General features: G+C 36.9%; 2 protein-coding genes across 2 annotated transcripts in view; both read right to left on the reverse strand.

The window, feature by feature from the left end:
• LOC127860908 (uncharacterized) overlaps nucleotides 1–20,061 on the reverse strand; it is a 345,694-nt gene that overhangs the window by 115,552 nt on the left and 210,081 nt on the right. The window contains exons 75-79 of the mRNA XM_052399220.1: nucleotides 18,098–18,274; nucleotides 15,284–15,460; nucleotides 12,736–12,909; nucleotides 11,123–11,302; nucleotides 9,872–9,984 (exon numbers count right to left, since the gene is read on the reverse strand). Of these exons, the coding sequence (XP_052255180.1) occupies nucleotides 9,872–9,984; nucleotides 11,123–11,302; nucleotides 12,736–12,909; nucleotides 15,284–15,460; nucleotides 18,098–18,274 (821 nt within the window). The remainder of the gene's footprint in view (nucleotides 1–9,871; nucleotides 9,985–11,122; nucleotides 11,303–12,735; nucleotides 12,910–15,283; nucleotides 15,461–18,097; nucleotides 18,275–20,061) is intronic.
• LOC127860747 (uncharacterized) lies at nucleotides 325–7,069 on the reverse strand. Its single transcript, XM_052399031.1, has 3 exons — nucleotides 5,607–7,069; nucleotides 599–1,552; nucleotides 325–481 (listed from the first exon to the last, which is right to left on the reverse strand). The coding sequence occupies exons 1-2, from the start codon at nucleotides 6,969–6,971 to the stop codon at nucleotides 1,520–1,522; spliced, it is 1,398 nt and encodes a 465-aa protein (XP_052254991.1). The 5' UTR covers nucleotides 6,972–7,069; the 3' UTR covers nucleotides 325–481; nucleotides 599–1,519.

Here is a 20,061-nt window from a genome sequence, read left to right on the forward strand (position 1 = left end):
GGGATGACATTTTACTCACATTAATTAAGCCCCATTTAATCAGAACAAGACTCATATAGATTAATCAAATTTGGATCATTAGAGTCGCGTTCAGATTTGAGCAAACTGGGCATAATGCTTGTGCGTAAATTGTCATCCCAGATTAGCCTGTGCACTTCACACAGGCTAACTAGGGACAACACTTTCCGCTTTTATGAATTTTTTGTTTAAATGAAGCTCTTCTTAGCAAAAATCTAATTTAGGCGAAAAGTTTCCAAATTTGTACTCAAATTATAATTTTATGAGTAAATTATACTTACCTGACATATGTACTTTAGGATTCTATCTCGGCCCGAAAATAACTCGCTATACGGTAGGCGCCGCATAATAGACGACTACCGGAAATAAACAACTTTCGCGCATGCGTATCGTAGTTTCCTCTCCACACGACCTCATGCTCGAATCACTTTCCTTGGCGCCTTCGAAGGCCTCAGAAAGTAGTCTGAAAAAGAGGGGAGGAAGGGTGGGTTTGTACATATGTCAGGTAAGTATAATTTACTCATAAAATTATAATTTGAGTACAAATTTGGAAATTTCATTTCCTAAATTATGTACTTACCTGACATATGTACTTTAGGATTCCTTCCCAAAGCAGTCCCTCTTTGGAGGCGGGTTCAGGTACTTTCTGACCACTCCAACAATTATAGTAGATCTTCTCATTCCAGAGTTTTCTATATCTTCTATTTCATAAAAACTGCTACAACAGTCCCTCTTATATACACAATAATAACTGTACACAGCACAAATCATGTATTCTTATTCACTTTCCCACATATTTAAACAATATATTTTAAAAAATATATGATGGATAAACCACTACTTGTGGCCGTCATATATATGATATGTTCCATACTGTTGACTTAAAAACAGTTCACTTTCCGGAAAATAACTCGCCGGGGAGAAAAACATTATTCTTTAAGAAAATCAAATGATACATCTTTAAAATAGAACTTCACAAAAGTAGATGATCTACTCCAATCTGCACTGTCTAAAACATCTTTCAATGGAGCTCCCTTAAAAAGAGCCCATGATGGTCCGATTGACCTAGTTGAATGACCTTTAACTTTAGATACATACACTTTTTTCATTTTGTATGACTTTTGAATAGTCTTAACAATCCATGACGAAATTGTCTGACTTGAAGCCGCTCTATGCGGTTTATTTACAGTTAAAAATAATTTCAAAGAGTCCTTCTCTTTTGAATTCCTAAATTTTTCTGTTGATTTCAGATAATAAGTCAATGCTCGTTTTGGATCCAACAACTTGTTCTTTGGAAAAGCAGGAATAAAAATAGTATTGCTCTGATGTGAACCTCTGTCCTGTTTCGATAAACCATGCCTTATGAAAGTTACACCTTTTGCTTGTACATTCACAGAATTTTCTCCCAATGTCAAAGATTGTAAATCCCCACATCTGCGAAAAGTTGTAATTGCTATGAGAAAAACTGTCTTGTAAGTTACATACTTTAAACTGGCTGTCTTTATTGGCTCAAACGGTGGTTGCTTGAGGGCATCTAAAACAAACAATAAATTCCATTCAGGTACAAGTCTTTTCACTGGTGGCCTTTCATTGAAAATGCCTTTCAGTAAGCGAATAATATAGGGATGTTGACCCACTGGTATTCTGTCCACCGGGTTCAACATAGAAGACATCATTGATCTATAGCCTGAAATTGTTTTGTATTTTAAACCATCTTTATATAGATCAGCTAAAAAATTAGCACAGTTATTTAAAGATGGACTAAAGGGATCAATTTGTCTTTTACCACACCAGCTATGGAATTTCCTAAATTTACATCTATAATCTTTCTGAGTTCCGATTCTCCATGATGAACACAATAATTTTCTAGTTTGTCTAGAAAATCCTTCTGTTTCATACCGTTTGTCGATAATCTCCATGCAGTCAGTTTTAGAAATTTTGGATTCGGATGTAACATCCCTTTCTGAACCAATAAATCTTCCATTTCTGGAAGCTTGACTGGTGGAGCTATCAACAACTGAAGAATCATTGGATACCAATGCTGACGTTCCCACATTGGTGCAGGGTTGGCACCAATCGACCACCCCCGGTTTTAACCGGCGGTTTTTACCGGTTAAAACCGCCCCGGTCAATACTCCCGAAGTGGTCATTACTGGTCAATACTGGTCGATTGAACTTAACCTCCAATTTTAATTTATATTCCATGCCTAATTAAACAATATTGATAATATAAATTAAACAGACATGTTGCCAATAATGTCTTAAGCTATTAATAACCACTATTTTATACCTGTTCATGCAATTTGTAGGCCAATCTCTCAAAATTTTGCAAATAAGTCAAAGCTGGTCAATTTGATTTTTCTGGTTGATTGAACATTTTTTCAATTCTAATGAATTATGATGCTCAGATAATTCTGTGCTTGATTCAACAAGAACCTGTCAATTACTGTGTATGAGTTGTTCCTCATACCCCACTGTCCCCACAGTCTTCTAACAGTCTTTTCACCTATCAAGGTTGGGGCACTCAAAACTGATAATAGGGCCTTAAATGGCACCTTTTTGGCACAATCCTTACTTGTCATGTATTCTTGCATTGATTTCTTTAAATACTTTTTAAACAAAATAGTGAAAAAAACTTTAATTTTTATTGATATAAAAATAAAAAACATAATAAGAAATAATTATTAAAGAAAAAAATAATTGAAAAGAAGAGTAGACCCACAATTGGAAAACATTATTTGTTGGCAAAATCAAGAACTTTCATTGTTTATTCATTTGAATACCAATTGAACTTTTTAATATGAAAGGGGAAAAAAACCTCTTAATACACAAAGGAAACAAGTTAGAAATAACTATTAAATTAATAGCAAGTACAATGTAATCTTCTTGTGTGAGTGATATGATATAGCCTAAGGGCAGATTTGCTTAATTTTCAATATCAGCAGGGTTTTTTTGGGGTTGTGGGGGAAGGGGCCTTTAGCCCTTATGTGGGGGAAATTTTACGTTGGATTTTCCACTTTGGGGAAAAATTGTGCGCGTGGGAATTTTCGTGGCGTTCCCCTTTTTGGGGGATTTGTTTACTTACTCTCTCATTATTACAATACATTTGTACATGTTTGCACTATATTCATAGTTGTTTTCATAATTTATTACATTTTGCAAGATTAAATTGAAATAGAATTGATATATTATAATCATGAGACACATCTTTCTATAAAAAAAAAAAAAAAAAAAAAAAAAATATTTTTAAGGGGGAATTTTCGGTTCTGAAAGGGGAAAAAACAGCCTAGTTTAGTGGGGGAAGACGCCGATATTCGGCGTCTGTTTTATAAGGTAAAAAAAACCTGTTCAGAGACATAACACTGCATGCATTTTATTACCAACTAAGAGGCCAGATTTATAACCCTAGAATACACAAGAGTTCTGTTTGTCCATCTGCTTATCAAATAGATATATCAATAGATAAGTGAAATGCTATGGTACCTACAATAGTAATAATACTTTAGTAACAGATGTGATACACTGAGATAAAGATATTGCCTTAGTCCTTATGTATTTGAGGCTGTTTCCATAAATAATAAAGAAGTAACTTTTTACAGCTTTAAAGATTTTTTTTACAATAAATAACTCAGAAAAAGTTTATCAATTACAGAATAATTATTGATTTAATATAAAATGGCTCCTTTGTAATGTTTAAATGCTACAATTTTCAATCGACCAGTATTGACCAGTAAAGACCAGTAATGACCAGTATTGACCGGTTTTAACCGGGTATTGACCGCCGGCCCGGTCAATACTCAATTGACCGGTCAATATGCCAACCCTGCATTGGTGCTATCAGAATCAATTCGCACTGAAACTTCATCATGTGTTTGAGTACCTTGCCCAACAGACTTATGGGTGGAAATGCATATGCCATCATGCCTTCCCAACTTATGGACAGAGCATCCTGTGTCAGTGCTAATGTATCTAGATTCCATGAGCAAAACACTGGACATTGTTTGTTCTCTGCTGTCGCAAACAAATCTATTAGCGGAGTCTCCCACATCCAAAACAGATGGTTCACTACAGTCTTGTTCAGTGACCATTCTGTAGCCTGAAGTTGGTGTCGGCTGAGAAAATCCGCTAATACATTTGTCTGCCCCTTGATATGTACTGATTTCAATTTCATATTGTGGTGTAGAGCTAGGAACCAGATTCTCTGAGCTAATTCGCAAAGTCTCATCGATTTTGTACCTCCCTGTTTGTTCAAATATTGAACTGTGCTGGAATTGTCTGATCGAATCAATACATGTTTGTTCTTTAATATCGGAACAAAATTTTCCAATGACAGATGTACCGCCTTCAATTCCAGATAATTTATATGCTCTGTACTCTGGTTCCTGGACCAAACACCCTGTACTACTTGGTTGTTCACAAAACCACCCCATCCCACCATTGATGCATCGCAAGTCATTGTTATCTGCGGTTGAATTGGTTGCAAAGATACCCCTTTTTGAAAATTGGCTTGATGTAACCACCAATGGAGACTGGATTTCACAGACTGTGTACATGGGACCTCCCAGTGCAGAGACATTCTGGCTGGACTCCAGTTTCGTAACAAATGCATTTGAAGGGGTCTCATATACAGTCTTGCATTTGGTACAATTTCTAGTGTGGATGCCATCATTCCAAGAACTACCAAATATTGTCTTGCTTTTGTGTAACCATTGATTAGTAGATGAATTGCCTTCACTAATTTCTGAAATCTTTCTGCCGTTGGATAAACCAGGCCTTTCTTTAATTGAAAAACTGTTCCTAAATATGTCAGAATCTGTACAGGAATGAGAGTGGATTTGTTTTTGTTTATTATGAAACCTAGATTCAGAAGAAGATTGAGCGTTATCTCTCTTTCTGTTAGTAATATTTGTCTTTCTTGATTCAGTTGTATCCAGTCGTCCAGATACACTGCTAATCGTATGGCTTTTACTCTTAGATAAGCTGCAACAACTGACAATATTTTTGTGAAAACTCGTGGCGAGACAGTTGGTCCGAAACATAATGTTTTGAATTGGAAAACTTTCCCCTTCCATGCAAATCTGAGGAATTTTCTGTGTTTCTTGAATATGCCTATGTGAAAATAAGCGTCTTTTAAGTCGAAAGATATCGCCCAATCGTTCTTTTGAACTAGATTTAACACTTTTGTCAATGTGTCCATCTTGAAATGTTGCTTTCGGAGGTACCGATTTAGAGGTTTTAGATTTATGACTGGTCTTAAATCTCCTGTCTTTTTCTTGACTAAAAATAGAGTACTGTAAAAACCTGTCGTCCAATTTGTTTTCGGTACGATTTCTATAGCATTTTTTTGCATTAAAGAATCTATTTCTTCCTGCATAATATGTTCGTTTTCGATACTGACATGAGTTTGTTTTATACCCTGAAAAATTGGTTTCTTTATGAATTCCAATTTGTAACCCTCTTTTATAATTGATAAAACCCATTTGTCTGTTGTAATCAACTGCCAATTTTTTTGAAAATGAGTTAATCTGTCCCCTACTGGTATCTCCGGTCGCAACATTAACAAACCTGACTGGTCATTGTTTACTAACCTTGGCAACTGTAGCCCTTGGTCTGTTATTGGCTGCATAGTTGCCCCGACCTCTCGAGCCACCAGCTCTGTGCTCTGTTCGAAAAGTACTTCGTGGTTCCGCATTGTATTTTGGAATGCGAAATGTAGGTGGCGCTCTATTGTATTCATTTGGCTGAACACCCATTCTTGTATTTGTCTTTACATATTGTCTTTTGACAGATGTTTGCTGTTCTGTCTGTTCACTGGCTTTCCTCTTATATGTTTCCTTCTTTTGCAATTTTTCTGGCAATAACTCTTCAAGTGTTTTTCTTTTGTCTTTCTTTTGTTTGAGAGTCTTTTCCAATTCTTCACCAAACACCCCGTCCCCTCTCAAGGGTAGGTTACTGATTGTCCTTGAATCATCAAGTTCATATAAAGAAGTCTCGCTCATTGTGACTTGTCTACGAATGATATGAAAAAATGCTCCTGCTCTACCAAATTGATCTAGACTTCGTGTGGATAAAGCAAAAATGTCCTTCACTTTTTTCTCAATGTCTGGTTTATCTGTAACCATGTCCATTAACATTGCAAGAGCTTGCTGCATGTACATCTGTGTAACAATACCCATGTAGACACTTTGCTGTCCTCTGTATGCGGTCTTCTCCACCATTTTGTTTGGTTGTGAGAACAGAAAAGTTCCATGTTTAGCGAATGAAGCTCTAGAACCAAACTTCTTTGTTAGACACGTGTCTACAATATCGTCCAATGTAGGTACACGTAAAAAATGTTCAGTGTCTTCATGAACTGGAAATAAATCTTTGCACTCTTCAGAAAATGCTGTTACATTATTTGGTGTTTTAGACCGATAGCTTTGTTCCAAAATTTCTTTCTGCGAATTTTCTAAGCAAATGCCAGTTGGCTTTTGTGCATCTTTTTTCAAACATGCATCTTCTCCAAAAATGTCTTTCAAACACCTGCGTACACTAGCACTGTGCTCTGTGTCTTCTTCTTCTGAATCAGACAACGAAAAATGTTCAGAGGAATCAGGATGAATGGAAAGTACGTCATCTTGACGATTACTTGTGGAACTTTGACCAGTCCTCTCTTCAAAATTGGGGCTTTTATCACTCCCCTGGTCATAATTGGGGCTTTTGCCATTCCCCTGCGTTGAATTACCATGTCTTTGTGACTGGCATTGCAACAATGCAACAATATTGTGTAAAGTATTTTCAAGTTTACCGTATTTCTCGTCAAAACGTTCCTCTAATAAGTCTACTTTGGAACGTCTTTTTTTCTGCTTGCCAGACACTGTGTTATTACTCACGTCACTGTGTCCCATATCTTCTTCCTCGTTATCCACAAACGGAGAACGATTATTATTATTTTTAACAAACACTTCAGCCATGCTGAAAAATAGCGAGTAACAAACGCCTTCGAAGGCGCCGAGAAGAAAAGTGATTCGAGCATGAGGTCGTGTGGAGAGGAAACTACGATACGCATGCGCGAAAGTTGTTTATTTCCGGTAGTCGTCTATTATGCGGCGCCTACCGTATAGCGAGTTATTTTCGGGCCGAGATAGAATCCTAAAGTACATATGTCAGGTAAGTACATAATTTAGGAAATGAAATGTTGTCCCTGATTAGCCTGTGCGGACTGCACAGGCTAATCTGGGACAAAATTTACGCACATGCATTATGCCCAGTTTTCTCAGACCATGACTCATTCGTTCCCGCAGTATGACAAATAAGATAAAAAGGGAAGTTTCTTTTACACCAAAGCAAACTGAATACAATAACAAGAGCTGTCAGAGGACAGCGCGCTCGACTAATCGAGTGCTTGACAGTATAACGTAAGCTATCATGGGGAAATTGTTCATATTCAATAATTTATTAGAGGATCTTTCAAAAATAAAACAAGGGACAAAATTGTCACAAAACCAGGTTTTCATTGTGAAAAAAATCTGATAAAGGGAGACAACTCAAACTGAACTTTTGAAATGAACAAACAAAATTAACCCCCTTTGTAAATTTGTTTTAAAATAAATCTATTTTTAGTCGTGGCGACCTTGACATTGGAGATATTGACGTGATTATTTCGTGCGACACACCGTCCCATGATTGTGAACAAATGTGCCAAATGATTTTAAAATATCATAATGAATGACATAGTTATAGCCCAGACAAGCTCATTTATGGCTATTTTTTACCTTTGAACTCAAAGTGTGACCTTGACCTTGGAGATATTGACGTAATTTTTTCGCGCGACACACTGTCTAATGATGGTAAACAAATGTGCCAAATGATTTTAAAATCTCACAATGAACGACAAAGTTATGGCCCGGACAAGCTTGTTCCGCCCGCCCGCCCGCCAGCCAGCCAGCCAGCCAGCCCACCTGCATTCGCCAATCTAATAACCAGTTTTTTCCTTTGGAAAACCTGGTTAAAAAGGAAAAAAAAAAATTTTTTTTTGGGGGTGGGGGGGTAGGGGGGGTATAATGTGGGGTGTGGTCATTTATTAGATGATCTTTCAAAAATAAAAAAAGGAAGGGGGAGGTGGGGCAGGGATTCTGGGTTGGGGCGTGGGGTATTGTTTGGGTGGAATCCATTGTGGTATTCAGGTAAGTGTTGTTTTGTCAAAGTATTAATAAAATCTGATCATAAATAAAGAAGTTATGGCAATGTAACTAAAGTAATATGCATATTATAATGGAAAAAGGGCCATAATTCTTACAAAATGCTTGAAACATTTGTCTGCTCTTGTTTATAGATTGGGGTCATGTTGGTAAAGAAGTTTGCAAAATATTAAAGCAATATATCAAGGGACATTGAAACTATTTGAGGTGGTACGCAAACTTGAACATAGATTTATCAATAATATGCATATTCTAAGTGAAAAAAGGGCCATAATTCTTACAAAATGCTTGATACAGTTGTTTGCTCTGGTTTATAGGTTGGGGTCATGTTGGTAAAGAAGTATGCAAAATATTAAAGCATTATGTCAAGGGACATAGTAAATATTTGGGGTAGTACGAAAACTTAAACTTTTACACGCTCACGCTAACGCTCACGCCGACGCCGGGGTGAGTAGGATAGCTCCACTATATATATTTCATATATAATTGTCGAGCTAAAAATGCAAACTAACGCTTTAAGGGGAGACTACATGCTCTCCCGTTTTAGAGTGGATACTAGGAAAGACATAATGTGGGTGCTCAAAAAGCTCAACTGACTATATTGGGGTTTGACTTTGGACATGACTGCAATATCTAAAACAAATGAAAATGATTTAAAAGAAAGATCCTGAACTCAGGTCTTATGATTTAATTGAAGAAACAGAAGAAACTGTGAGTTGTTGAAATCAAACATAACGTCAAGCATTAGGGAGACAATGGAAGAATGGTATATAATATAGTACTTTGTTTAGAACTTATAAGACACCGTTAGTTTCCACATATAACATGCAGTTTTTTACCTTCAAATTTCAAATTAAAAAGTTTGTGCGTGCTAAACATTGATACAATGCTATCATGGCTACCACATTGAGAAAAATTCATTATGTAGTCATAAATAATAATAACAGCAGACATTTTTTAATTCCAGACAACAACATCCTGTAAACTGGAGCTTGGTCCCCAAGCATAAACATACCGGTATCCCTGCCCAGCTTTGTTACAAGCATAGCAGCCACCCTGATGGCTCCGTTCATTTTTTGGGTGAATAAATAGTTCAGCACATACACATTAATTTGACATAAATATTTGTTTTAAACATTCTCTCAAAGCTTTTATTGTTAATAAATAAGCATTTGAAGCATTTATTCATGTAATGTTAGCCACCAACATTGATAAAACATGTTTATCCTAGAGGATAAAGTAACATTTATTTATAAAAAAAGTTCAGTCAAAGTTAACTTCTTGCTCTGATGACTTCAGTTATGTGAATAAAATAATTGATCTCACCAGTTAAAAGTCAACAAATTTGTAAGAATAAAAGGTTACATATCACTAAGTTGAGCCGCACTCTGTGAAAACGGGGCTCAATGCATCTTTGTAAAGTGTTGTCTGAGATTGCTTGTGCCATGCGCACAGGCTAATCCGTGACAACACTTTCCACTTTTATGCTGTTTTTCCTTTAAAGGAAGTCTTTCCTTAGCTAAAATCCTGTTGAGGCAAAAAATATTGTCTGGATAAGCTGTGCAGACAGCACAGCCTAATCTGGGACTAAACGAAAAACAAACATGCATTTAGCCTCTTTTTTTCCACAGCAAAACTCATTTGTATGAAGTATTTATAAAAGCCTGCCCAACCGATCTGATGACTTCCTGCTCGTAACGGGCATAAGTGTCCTTGTTTGTAAGGTCAGTACCAACTGGCAGAGTTGAGTTCAACTTGACCTCTGTAGTCACGGACGTGAACCCAGCTGCAATGAACATTCGAATAACTAACTATGATATAAATAAATAACTAGTCAATAACCAAGAAAATTTGTTCAATTGATATCCCCTGCCAGTTTCAGAATGTTGTGACAGACTTACGGACGGACTGACTGACAGATGGAATGACAGATAGACGGAATAACTGACTGACAATGTCAATGCTATATCCCTCTGCCTTTTGGAGGGGGGATAAAAAATTAACAAATATGATAATGAAATCTATTCAATTAGCGATAAATACCCACACATACTGCTTTGTTGTTTTAAAAAATCACACTGATTTATTGAGTTTATATTTGTGCCTAGTTATTTCCCAACTGCTTTAATGCATTGGAAAGTTTGAGTGTAAGCAAGTTTCGGAATAGATTGATAATTAAATAGTTATAAAAATGGGCCATGCTCTGACAAAAAGGGGTTTAATACATGTGCTTAAAGTGCCATCCCAGATTAGTCTGTGCAGTCCACACAGGCTAATCAGGAAAGACACTTTCCGCTTTATGATTTTTTTTTTGAAGTCTCTTCTTAGCAAAAATCTAGTTAAAGCGGAAAATGTCGTCACTGATTAGCTGCACGGGCTAATCTGAAACGGCACTTGACGCACATGCATTAAACCTCTTTTTCACAGAGCACAGCCCAAATATATCATTGAAATGAAGTAACAAGTTGCATATATATTATCCAATTTATGATTGAATTGACATATTGTTGGTTAAATACCTGTTGCAACTTATTAGACATGATAGCATTATCCAAAAAGTTGACTACCCCTTGCACAAACCACCTTAGGCAAACAGGCCGATAGAGCAAAATATATATTTCAAAAACTGTTAAATTTCTCAATGGTTCAATATTTTATCCACGTTCTGGAAAATTGGGTTTAACGTATGTGCAAAAAGTGCTTAACACAGGCTAACCATTGATAACACATTCTGCCTTAACTGGATTTTTTGTGAGAAGAGATTTCCTTTAAACAAAACAATGACATAAAAGCACTAAGTGTCATACCTGATTAGCCTGTGTGAACTGCAAAGGCTAATCTGGGACAATACTTTACACACATGCATTAAGCCCATTTTTCCCAGACAGAGGCTCATTTAGACCCCCACAGAAGTTGCAGCTTACCTTTAAGTATGCAGGTAGGGAATGGTGAGCTCCAGGCGCCATCTGATCGACAGGTCAAGGTTGCTTGCCCAGACAGCTGGTAGATGTAGTCACACGTGTACCTGGCCACACTACCGTAGACTGGGGACGGGGGAGTCAGACTCACCTTGCCATTCACGGGGCTTGACACTGAGGGACATACTGCAAAACACACATTAAGCATACACATCCTTACCAGTATTTCATGACAAATCTTAAATGTATGCTCATGAACGAATTGTTTTATATGTGGAAAAAGTGCTATGTTTTATTGAATTCTGTGGGATGGATCATGGTTAATGATTTTTACTATTGCATAATAGGCTGTGGCATTTTTTTTCACACCTAATTAATGGAATAATAAAAATAATAATTATACATGAATGCCCCTGGTTAACATCATGTGACACAAAAACTGCAATGGCTAATGAGAGACTGCACTTTCAACTTTAATTATTTTTGTTTATAGGAAGTCTCTACAAAGCAAAAACCCAGTTTGAGTGGAAAGAGATGTCCCTGATTAGCCTATACAGACTGCTCAGGCTAATCTGGGACAACACTTTACACATATTTATTAAGCCCCCTTTTCCCACAGCAAGGCTCATATGAGAATTATTTTGACTGTTAGTTATCTCTGATGTTACACACTGTACTTGTTAGTTACCTCTGATGTTACACACTGTACTTGTTAGTTACCTCTGATGTTACATGTTGTACTTGAAAGTTACCTCTTTTACACACAGGACTGGTTAGTTACCTCTGATATTACACACTGCACTGGTTAGTTACCTCTGATGTTACACACTGTACTGGTTAGTCACCTCTGATGTTACATAATATACTGGTTAGTTACCTCTGATGTAACACACTTTACTGGTTAGTTACCTCTGATGTTACACAATGTAGTGGTTAGTTACATTTGATGTAACACACAGTACTGGTTAGTTGCATCTGATGTTACATACTGTACTGGCTAGTTACCTCTGATGTAACACACTGTACTGGTTAGTTACCTCTGATGTTACATCATGTACTGGTTAGTTACCTCTGATGTTACAAACTGTAGTGGTTAGTTACATTTGATGTAACACACTGTACTGGTTAGTTGCATCTGATGTTACATGCTGTACTGGTTAGTTACCTCTTATGTTACATACTGTGCCAGTTAGTTACCTCTGATGTTACATGTACACACTGTACTGGTTAGTTATCTCTGATATTACAAACTTTAGTGGTTAGTTACATTTGATGTAACACACTTAACTGGTTAGTTGCATCTGATGTTACATACTGTACTGGTTAGTTACCTCTGATGTTACACACTGAACTGGTTAGTTACCTCTGATCTAGCAAACTATATTGGTTAATTACATCTGATGTTACACAATGTACTGGTTAGTTACATCTGATGTTACATACTGTGCTGGTTAGTTACATCTGATGTTACCCACTGTACTGGTTATTTTCCTCTGATGTTACATACTGTGCTGGTTAGAGACCTCTCATGTTACACACTGTACTGGTAAGTTACCTCTTATGTAACAAGCTGTACTGGTTATTTACCTCTCATGTTACATACTGTACTGGTTAGTTACCTCTGATGTTACACACAGGACTGGTTCCACTCCAAGCTTTGTTGGCCTGGCAGATACGCATTGGGGAGCCAACTACCTGGTACCCGACATTGCAAGTGATTGCAGCCACAGAGCCTAGGATGGTTCCCTGAACTGTCAGATTGCCATTGTTTGGAGGCAGTAACTGGCCACAGTCTACAGGACAAAGTATTATTTCAAATTAAATTCAGAAGAAAAATGTTCTTATTTAAAATTATGTTGATAGATAAAATAATTTTAACAACAAAATAGTTGTAAACAAACAAAAAATGCAGACATATTCCATGGCCCTCAAAATCCCTTTCTGAGAGTCATAACTATTAACAACAGTAGAGTCTAAGGCCATAAAGTACTGCCCTGGGACCTCTAGGATTTAAACTTCCTTGAGCATGTAGTGTAAACAAAATATCATTACAGAATTGTAAGGAAAACTTCCGACACAACTGGCATCTATTTTTTAACCCTTTACCACTTATATACGTATTTTTACGCATTTTTAGTCCCTTAGAAAGTTAAATTTAATTAAAGACCGTTCTTACTAGATTCAAGTCTTAAAGTCTTCATTTCCAACCCAAGATACTGATGAGCAGTAATAAGCATAAAACCTGAACTATTAAGTAATGTGAATTGCCTTTATTGACATGCAATTACTTTATGCGGAATGTGATTTGTTACTTGCGTTTTGTTACTTGCATATTGCTTTAAACAAAGCTTTTTGAAAATTTTGTTGTTTTTTGTTTTGTGCATTCATTTTGTATGTTTTTTGTTGAGTAGAAATACCTATACCAGTGATTATTAAAATTCCATATTTATGATAATAATAATAATAATAATATTTATTTCAAATAAATCATTTGTAATTGAAAACACCCCAAAAAGCTAATGAAAGTTCACAAAAATGTAATTAGCAAACAGCAATTTGCTTGGCCTATCAGATTTCAATACCAAGTTATATATGCACTTTTTCCAGAATAACAAGAAAAAAAGTTCAGAGGAAATTGTCCAAACAGATCAAGGAAATGCCAACTATTCTGTGCTGATGTGTTCATATGACAAACAGAAACGCTTTGTTTTTCCGCTTCAAAAACAAGTAATTTCTTTCTCAAAAACAAAAAAAACAAGTAAATTCGTTGAATTGATATCCCCCGCCTATATACTTCTGGACACAAAAGTGTTATATTTGACACAAAAAAAGCATTTTTTTGAAGATACAAAGGGCCATAACTCTGTTATTATCAGATGGTGTACAATGCCATTTGGCGTGCATCATCCTATTATCCATATATATACTCATACCAAGTTTCAATGAAATCCGCAAAAGCACTTCCAAGATATGGCTCCGGACACAAAAGTGACGGACGGACAGCGCCAAAACAATACCCCTCCGCCTCTGGCAGGGGATATATACTCATACCAAGCTTAAATGAAAGCCGCCAAAGCACTTCCAAGATATGGCTCCGGACACAGTGCCTATAGTAAAAAGCATTTTTTCAAGATACAAAGGGCCATAACTCTGTTTTTAACAGATGGTGTACAATGCCATTTGGCGTGCATCATTCTCTTATGCATATATATACTCATACCAAGTTTCAATGAAATCTGCCAAAGCACTTCGAAGATATGGCTCCGGACACAAAAGTGCCTATAGTAAAAAGCATTTTTCAAGATACAAAGGGCTATAACTCTGTTTAAAACAAATGGTGTACAATGCCATTTGGCGTGCATCATCCTCTTATGCATATATATACTCATACCAAGTTTCAATGAAATCCGCCAAAGCACTTCCAAGATATGGCTCCGGACACAAAAGTGCCTATAGTAAAAAGCATTTTTTCAAGATACAAAGGGCCATAACTCTGTTTTTAACAGATGGTGTACATTGCCATTTGGCGTGCATCATCCTCTTATGCATATATATACTCATACCAAGTTTCAATGAAATCCGCCAAAGCACTTCCAAGATATGGCTCCGGACACAAAAGTGACGGACGGACGGACGGACAGCATGACGGACGGACGGACAACGCTAAAACATTATCCCTCCGCCTCAGGCGGGGGTGGACAGACAACGCCAAAACAATATCCCTCCGCCTCAGGCGGGGGATAATAATCACAAACTTTTAATATTACAGTCAAGCCGGGCCACACTTACCCATTACAGTCAAGACGGCAACACATAACCACAGGTATTACAGGTATTACAGTCAAGCCGGCCACACTTTCCCATTACAGTCAAGCTGGGCCACACATAACCACAGGCATTACAGTCAAGCCGGGCCACACTTACCCATTACAGTTAAGCCGGGCCACACTTATCCATTACAGTCAAGCTAGGCCACACATAACCACAGGTATTACAGTCAAGCCGGGCCACACTTACCCACTGGTATTACAGTCAAGCCGGCCACACTTACCCATTACAGTCAAGCCGGGTCACACGTACCCATTTCAGTCTATCTGGGCCACACTTACCCATTCCAGTCAAGCCACGCCATATATACCCATTACAGTCAAGCCGTGCCACACTTACCCACAGGGTCACACACAGGTGCCGGTACACTCCACGACCCTGTATCCAGACATGAGACCACAGCAGGGCCCTGTAGCTCGTACCCAGTCAGGCAGCCATAGGTCATTGTGCTGCCATATTCCATACCAGTCGATTTCAATACCTGACCATTGGACACGCTGGGCATCTGGCCACAATCTGTACACAAACATGTTGGGGTTAATATAATTAAGCAGCATAATAAGAAAACTCAGCTTAATGCATATGGGTAAAGTTTTGTCCAAGATAAGCTTGTCAGCACAAGCAAATGAGGGAAGAAACTTATATTTATGAATTGATATTGATCGTAAGGTGCCCTGCTATCGAGCGTGACCTGGTATCAATTGTTTACATTAAGAATGAGGCTCTTGTGATGACGTCACAGACATGCGCCCCTAGTATTTGTTTCACTAACATAAGTACCCTTGAAAATGAATACAAAAACAACCAAAATGAGCAAAAAATAGGTATAATTGCATTTCAAAATGTACATTAAGCTAAAATAATCCACATTAATTAAGATTATATGAGTTTCCTTAGTTATATAATTGATTTGAGCATTTTAAACTGAAACTTTAAAAATGTTATGTTATGAAAACCGGAGGATATCTGATAGCGGGTTTGTTTCGTTCACATAACTTGCATTATGATTGGTCATCAAATGATTTCAACCACATTCTCCTCCATTCTCTAGTAGTACAGTTATTTGTCAGTTACTGACTCCAAGTATTTTGCTTCATAAGTTAAAACTGGTTAATCAAGTGACTCAGAATTATTATGTGGCAATGTTGTTCAAAAGAAGAATGACTGATATAACAGAAACTTGTTAAATTGTAAATACAAGTTAAAAACAAGAGATGTGTTCATCAGAAACGCAATGCCCCCTACTGCACTGCTTTGAAATAAAATTTCTAATCATTTAAACAAGAGCACCGCCTTGAGGGTGCAATCCGCTCATCTATTTTTCAAAGTGAAAGGACCTATCTCAATATTTCAAAAAAAAAAGATGGAGGGGTGGGGTTGAGAGGGGTGTATAGTGTGGGGGTGTGGTCATTAATAACATTATCTTCCAAAAATAAGAAATAAAAATGCAAAAAAAAATATTTATTTTTTTTTGGGGGGGGGGGGGGGGATTCTTGGGTGGGATAGTTGGACAGTTTTTCAAAAATAAAAATGAAAAAAAAAAATGAAAAAAAAAAATTACTTTTTTTTGGGGGGGGGGGGGGGGGGGATTCGGGGGCGGCATGGGGGATGGTTTGGGTGGAGTCTATTGCAGTATGTCAGGTAAGACTTGTTTTGTTAAAGTATCAATCAAATCTGATCATAAATAACAAAATCATGGCAATTTTAGCAAAATTTAATTATTTGACCTTGAGAGTCAAGGTCATTCAAAGGTCAAGGTAAAATTCAACTTGCCATGTACAGTACCCTTAAGATAGTATGAAAGTATTTGAAGTTTGAAAGCAATAGCCTTGACACTTTAGAAGTAAAGTGGATGTTAACACAAAATTTAACTATATATTCAAAGTTACTATGTCAAAAAAGGGCCATAATTCCGTCAAAATGACAACCAGAGTTATGCAACTTGTCCTGCACAGTCCCCTTATGATAGTTTGCGATTTTCCAAGTCTGAAAGCAATAGCTATGATACTTTAGGAGTAATGTGGACCAAAACACAAAACTTAACCAAGTTTTCAATTTTCTAAGCATAAAGGGGCCATAATTCTGTATAAATGCCAGTCAGAGTTACATAACTTTGTCTGCACAGTCCCCTTATGATAGTTAGTAAGTGTCCCACGTATGAAAGCAATAGCTTTGATACTTTAGGAATAAAGTGGACCTAAACACAAAACTTAACCAAATTTTTAATTTTCTAAGTATAAAAAGGGCACATAATTCTGTCAAAATGCATGCCAGAGTTATCTAACTTTGCCTGCCCAGTCCCCACATGATAGTTAGTAAGTGAACCAAGTTTGAATGCAATAGCTTTGATACTTTATGAGAAAAGTGGACCTAAACACAAAACTTGACCAGATCTGGGATGACACTTTATGCATTAAGCCCAGTAAAGTGTAGTCCCAGATTAGCCTGTGCAGTTCAAACACTCTAATCAGGGCCGACACTTTACGCTTTTATGACATTTTTCATTAAAATGAAGTCTCTTCTTAGCAAAAATCCAATTTAGGCGGAAAGTGTTGTCCCTTAGTAGCCTGTGTGGACTGCACAAGCTAATCTGGGACGACACTTCATGCACATGCATTATGCCCAGTTTTCTCAGAACGCGACTCATTTTATGCCATAGAAGTATAAGCGTTTTATATTTTGTCCTTGTCAAATAACCACTCAACTTATTACATCAGTATTTATCACAACTATGCAATAATTTATTATTATTTGAGCTGCGTTATGTCAAAATGGGTTTTATACCATATGCACAACATCTGATCAGTCTGTTTAAGAGTTACCATGTATGCTAAGGACAACATGAAACCTTGCATAACAAGACTGTGCAATACAAAGGTTAAGCCTAATCCATATGGCGTAAGACCCATTTTTGCATGACATGACTCATTTTTAAATGCTATGAAAATGATGACAAATATAAATACTATTGAATGTTTGATAAATAAATTCATTAATTTTGGAAGGCTTAAACAACATAATATCCCTTGTGCCAGGGAACTTTATCTGATAACAAGAAAGTTTCTGAAGACAAATAATACATTAACAAAATTGCTTCTGGAATATATGATTCATTTTTGTTTAATAAAGTAGCTCTCTTAAGCAAATGATTACCTATCACTTGACACAAAGGCAGTGTGCTCCATGCTCCAGACTCTGTACAGGTTACACTGCTGTTGCCTAGTAACCGGTATCCAAGGTTACATGCCAGTATAACAGTGGCTCCATACTGTGTGGAGGATGGGGCAAACAATACACGACCATTCTCTAATGTTGTCCTATTGCCACAGTCTAGGAGACATAAGAAATGTACAAACACTTACAGTGGTAGTACAAAAATAATAACTTGCATTCATGTTTGGTGATAAACATATACACAAGAGCTTCCTCAAATCAGTGGGCGCGACTATTCTTATACGGTTTGATGGTACAATATATATTTGATATCAGTCACCACATTGTCTGTGGTAATTATATAGTTAAAAATATTGGACATGAAAATATGTCATAGAATTTAACAATTGATGAAGTTGAATTTAAGTAGGCTTGAAAGCAAGGTATGTATGTAAGCTTCATGCAACCAAAATTGCGGAACCATTTGAACTAAAGAACTGAAACTATTGAACAGGAATGTTTTTGGTATTGTAAGCAACATTAAATAGACCCAATTGCAATAATATCCTTGGTTTGCATGAAGGCTATATATACAAACAAAACTACAGCACAATACATCCGTCCAAACTATCAAGAGGGAAAACTATTTTTAGTTACAACGACCTTGACCCCACTAGCCCACAAAGTCTTGCTAGATCAGCATGTCACTTCCCCCCCAAAAAAATTCAGTACAATATCTCCGACTTAGATTAGGTTATTGAGCGCAAACTTTGAATCTGTTTTTAGCATCAGTGAATTTGACTTTGCCCAACCAGCCCAAATGCAACCCTATGCTTGGTCTGCATGTAAGCCAAAGATAAGGGTTGTTGCATGCAACAGTTAACCATAATTTCGTAAGATTTAAAAAGTACAGTAAAGGGCGTCATTCTGCTAAATTGCAGCTCAGACTTATAAAAAGTTTACCATAGGGTCCTATGTACAACAAGAAATGTGTTTGTCAGAAACATAATCATAATCGTAAGATACACATGCATGCCAAATATCAAGTTGCTATCTTCAATATTGCAAAAGTTATGGCCAAAGTTAAAGTTTTCGGATGGACGGACGGACAGATGGACGGACAGTTCAACTGCTATATGTCACCCTATCGGGACATAACAAGTATAATAATGGACATAATTCTGCTAAATTACAGCTAAAACTTATGGGTAATGGGAAGTAACCTCGCATGATGATCCAAGAGACATGTGTGAAGTTTAAGTAGAGTATCGGCAGAAGTTTCACAGATTTCTACTTTTCACATGCAAACATCTGCATAAATAAAATGATATGTATATTTTGCGTGTTTACCTTAACAAAAGTGCAAAAAAGGGCATATTTCATCTTAAGTGTAAGTCAGAGCTATAGAATTTGGTCAGTGACCTCACCAAATAGCCCTGAACGTTTCGTTGAATACCTGTTGTAGAAACAGAGAAATGGATATGTGGAACTGTTACCATTATTAAACTAACTTTCTAAGTAAAAAAGGGGGCATAATTCAGCTTAATTGCAGATCAGAGTTATAAAACTTGGTCATGTGACCTCACACAATCAATACCTAGACACATAAGTGAAGTTGCCATTTAATATATGGGCCATGCTCTGTAAAAAAGGGCTTAAATGCATGTGCGTAAAGTGTCATTCCAGATTAGCCTGTGCAGTCCTCACAGGCTTATCAGGGATGACACTTTCCGCCTAAACTGGATTTTTGATAATTATATACTTGGTTTAAACAGAAAATATCATAAAAGTGGAAAGTGTTGTCCCTGATTAGCTTTGGGAGATGACACTTTAAGTGCATGCATTAAACCCCCTTTTCACAGAGCACGGCTCATATGTTATCTGTATTAGAAACAGTGATGTGTAGATATTAACCAAACTTCTAAGTACTTAAAGACATCATTAAATTGCTAAATAGCACATCA

This window comes from Dreissena polymorpha, chromosome 15 (assembly GCF_020536995.1).
Source record: "Dreissena polymorpha isolate Duluth1 chromosome 15, UMN_Dpol_1.0, whole genome shotgun sequence".
In the NCBI taxonomy this organism is placed as follows: domain Eukaryota; kingdom Metazoa; phylum Mollusca; class Bivalvia; order Myida; family Dreissenidae; genus Dreissena; species Dreissena polymorpha.

Excerpts from the sequence above, each read along its gene's own strand:
- LOC127860747 (XM_052399031.1), bottom strand. The coding sequence starts at position 6,971 with ATGGCTGAAGTGTTTGTTAAAAATAATAATAATCGTTCTCCGTTTGTG. Across the intron at positions 1,553-5,606 it reads CAAGGGCTACAGTTGCCAAG|ATGCCCTCAAGCAACCACCG; the intron begins GTTAGTAAACAA and ends TGTTTGTTTTAG.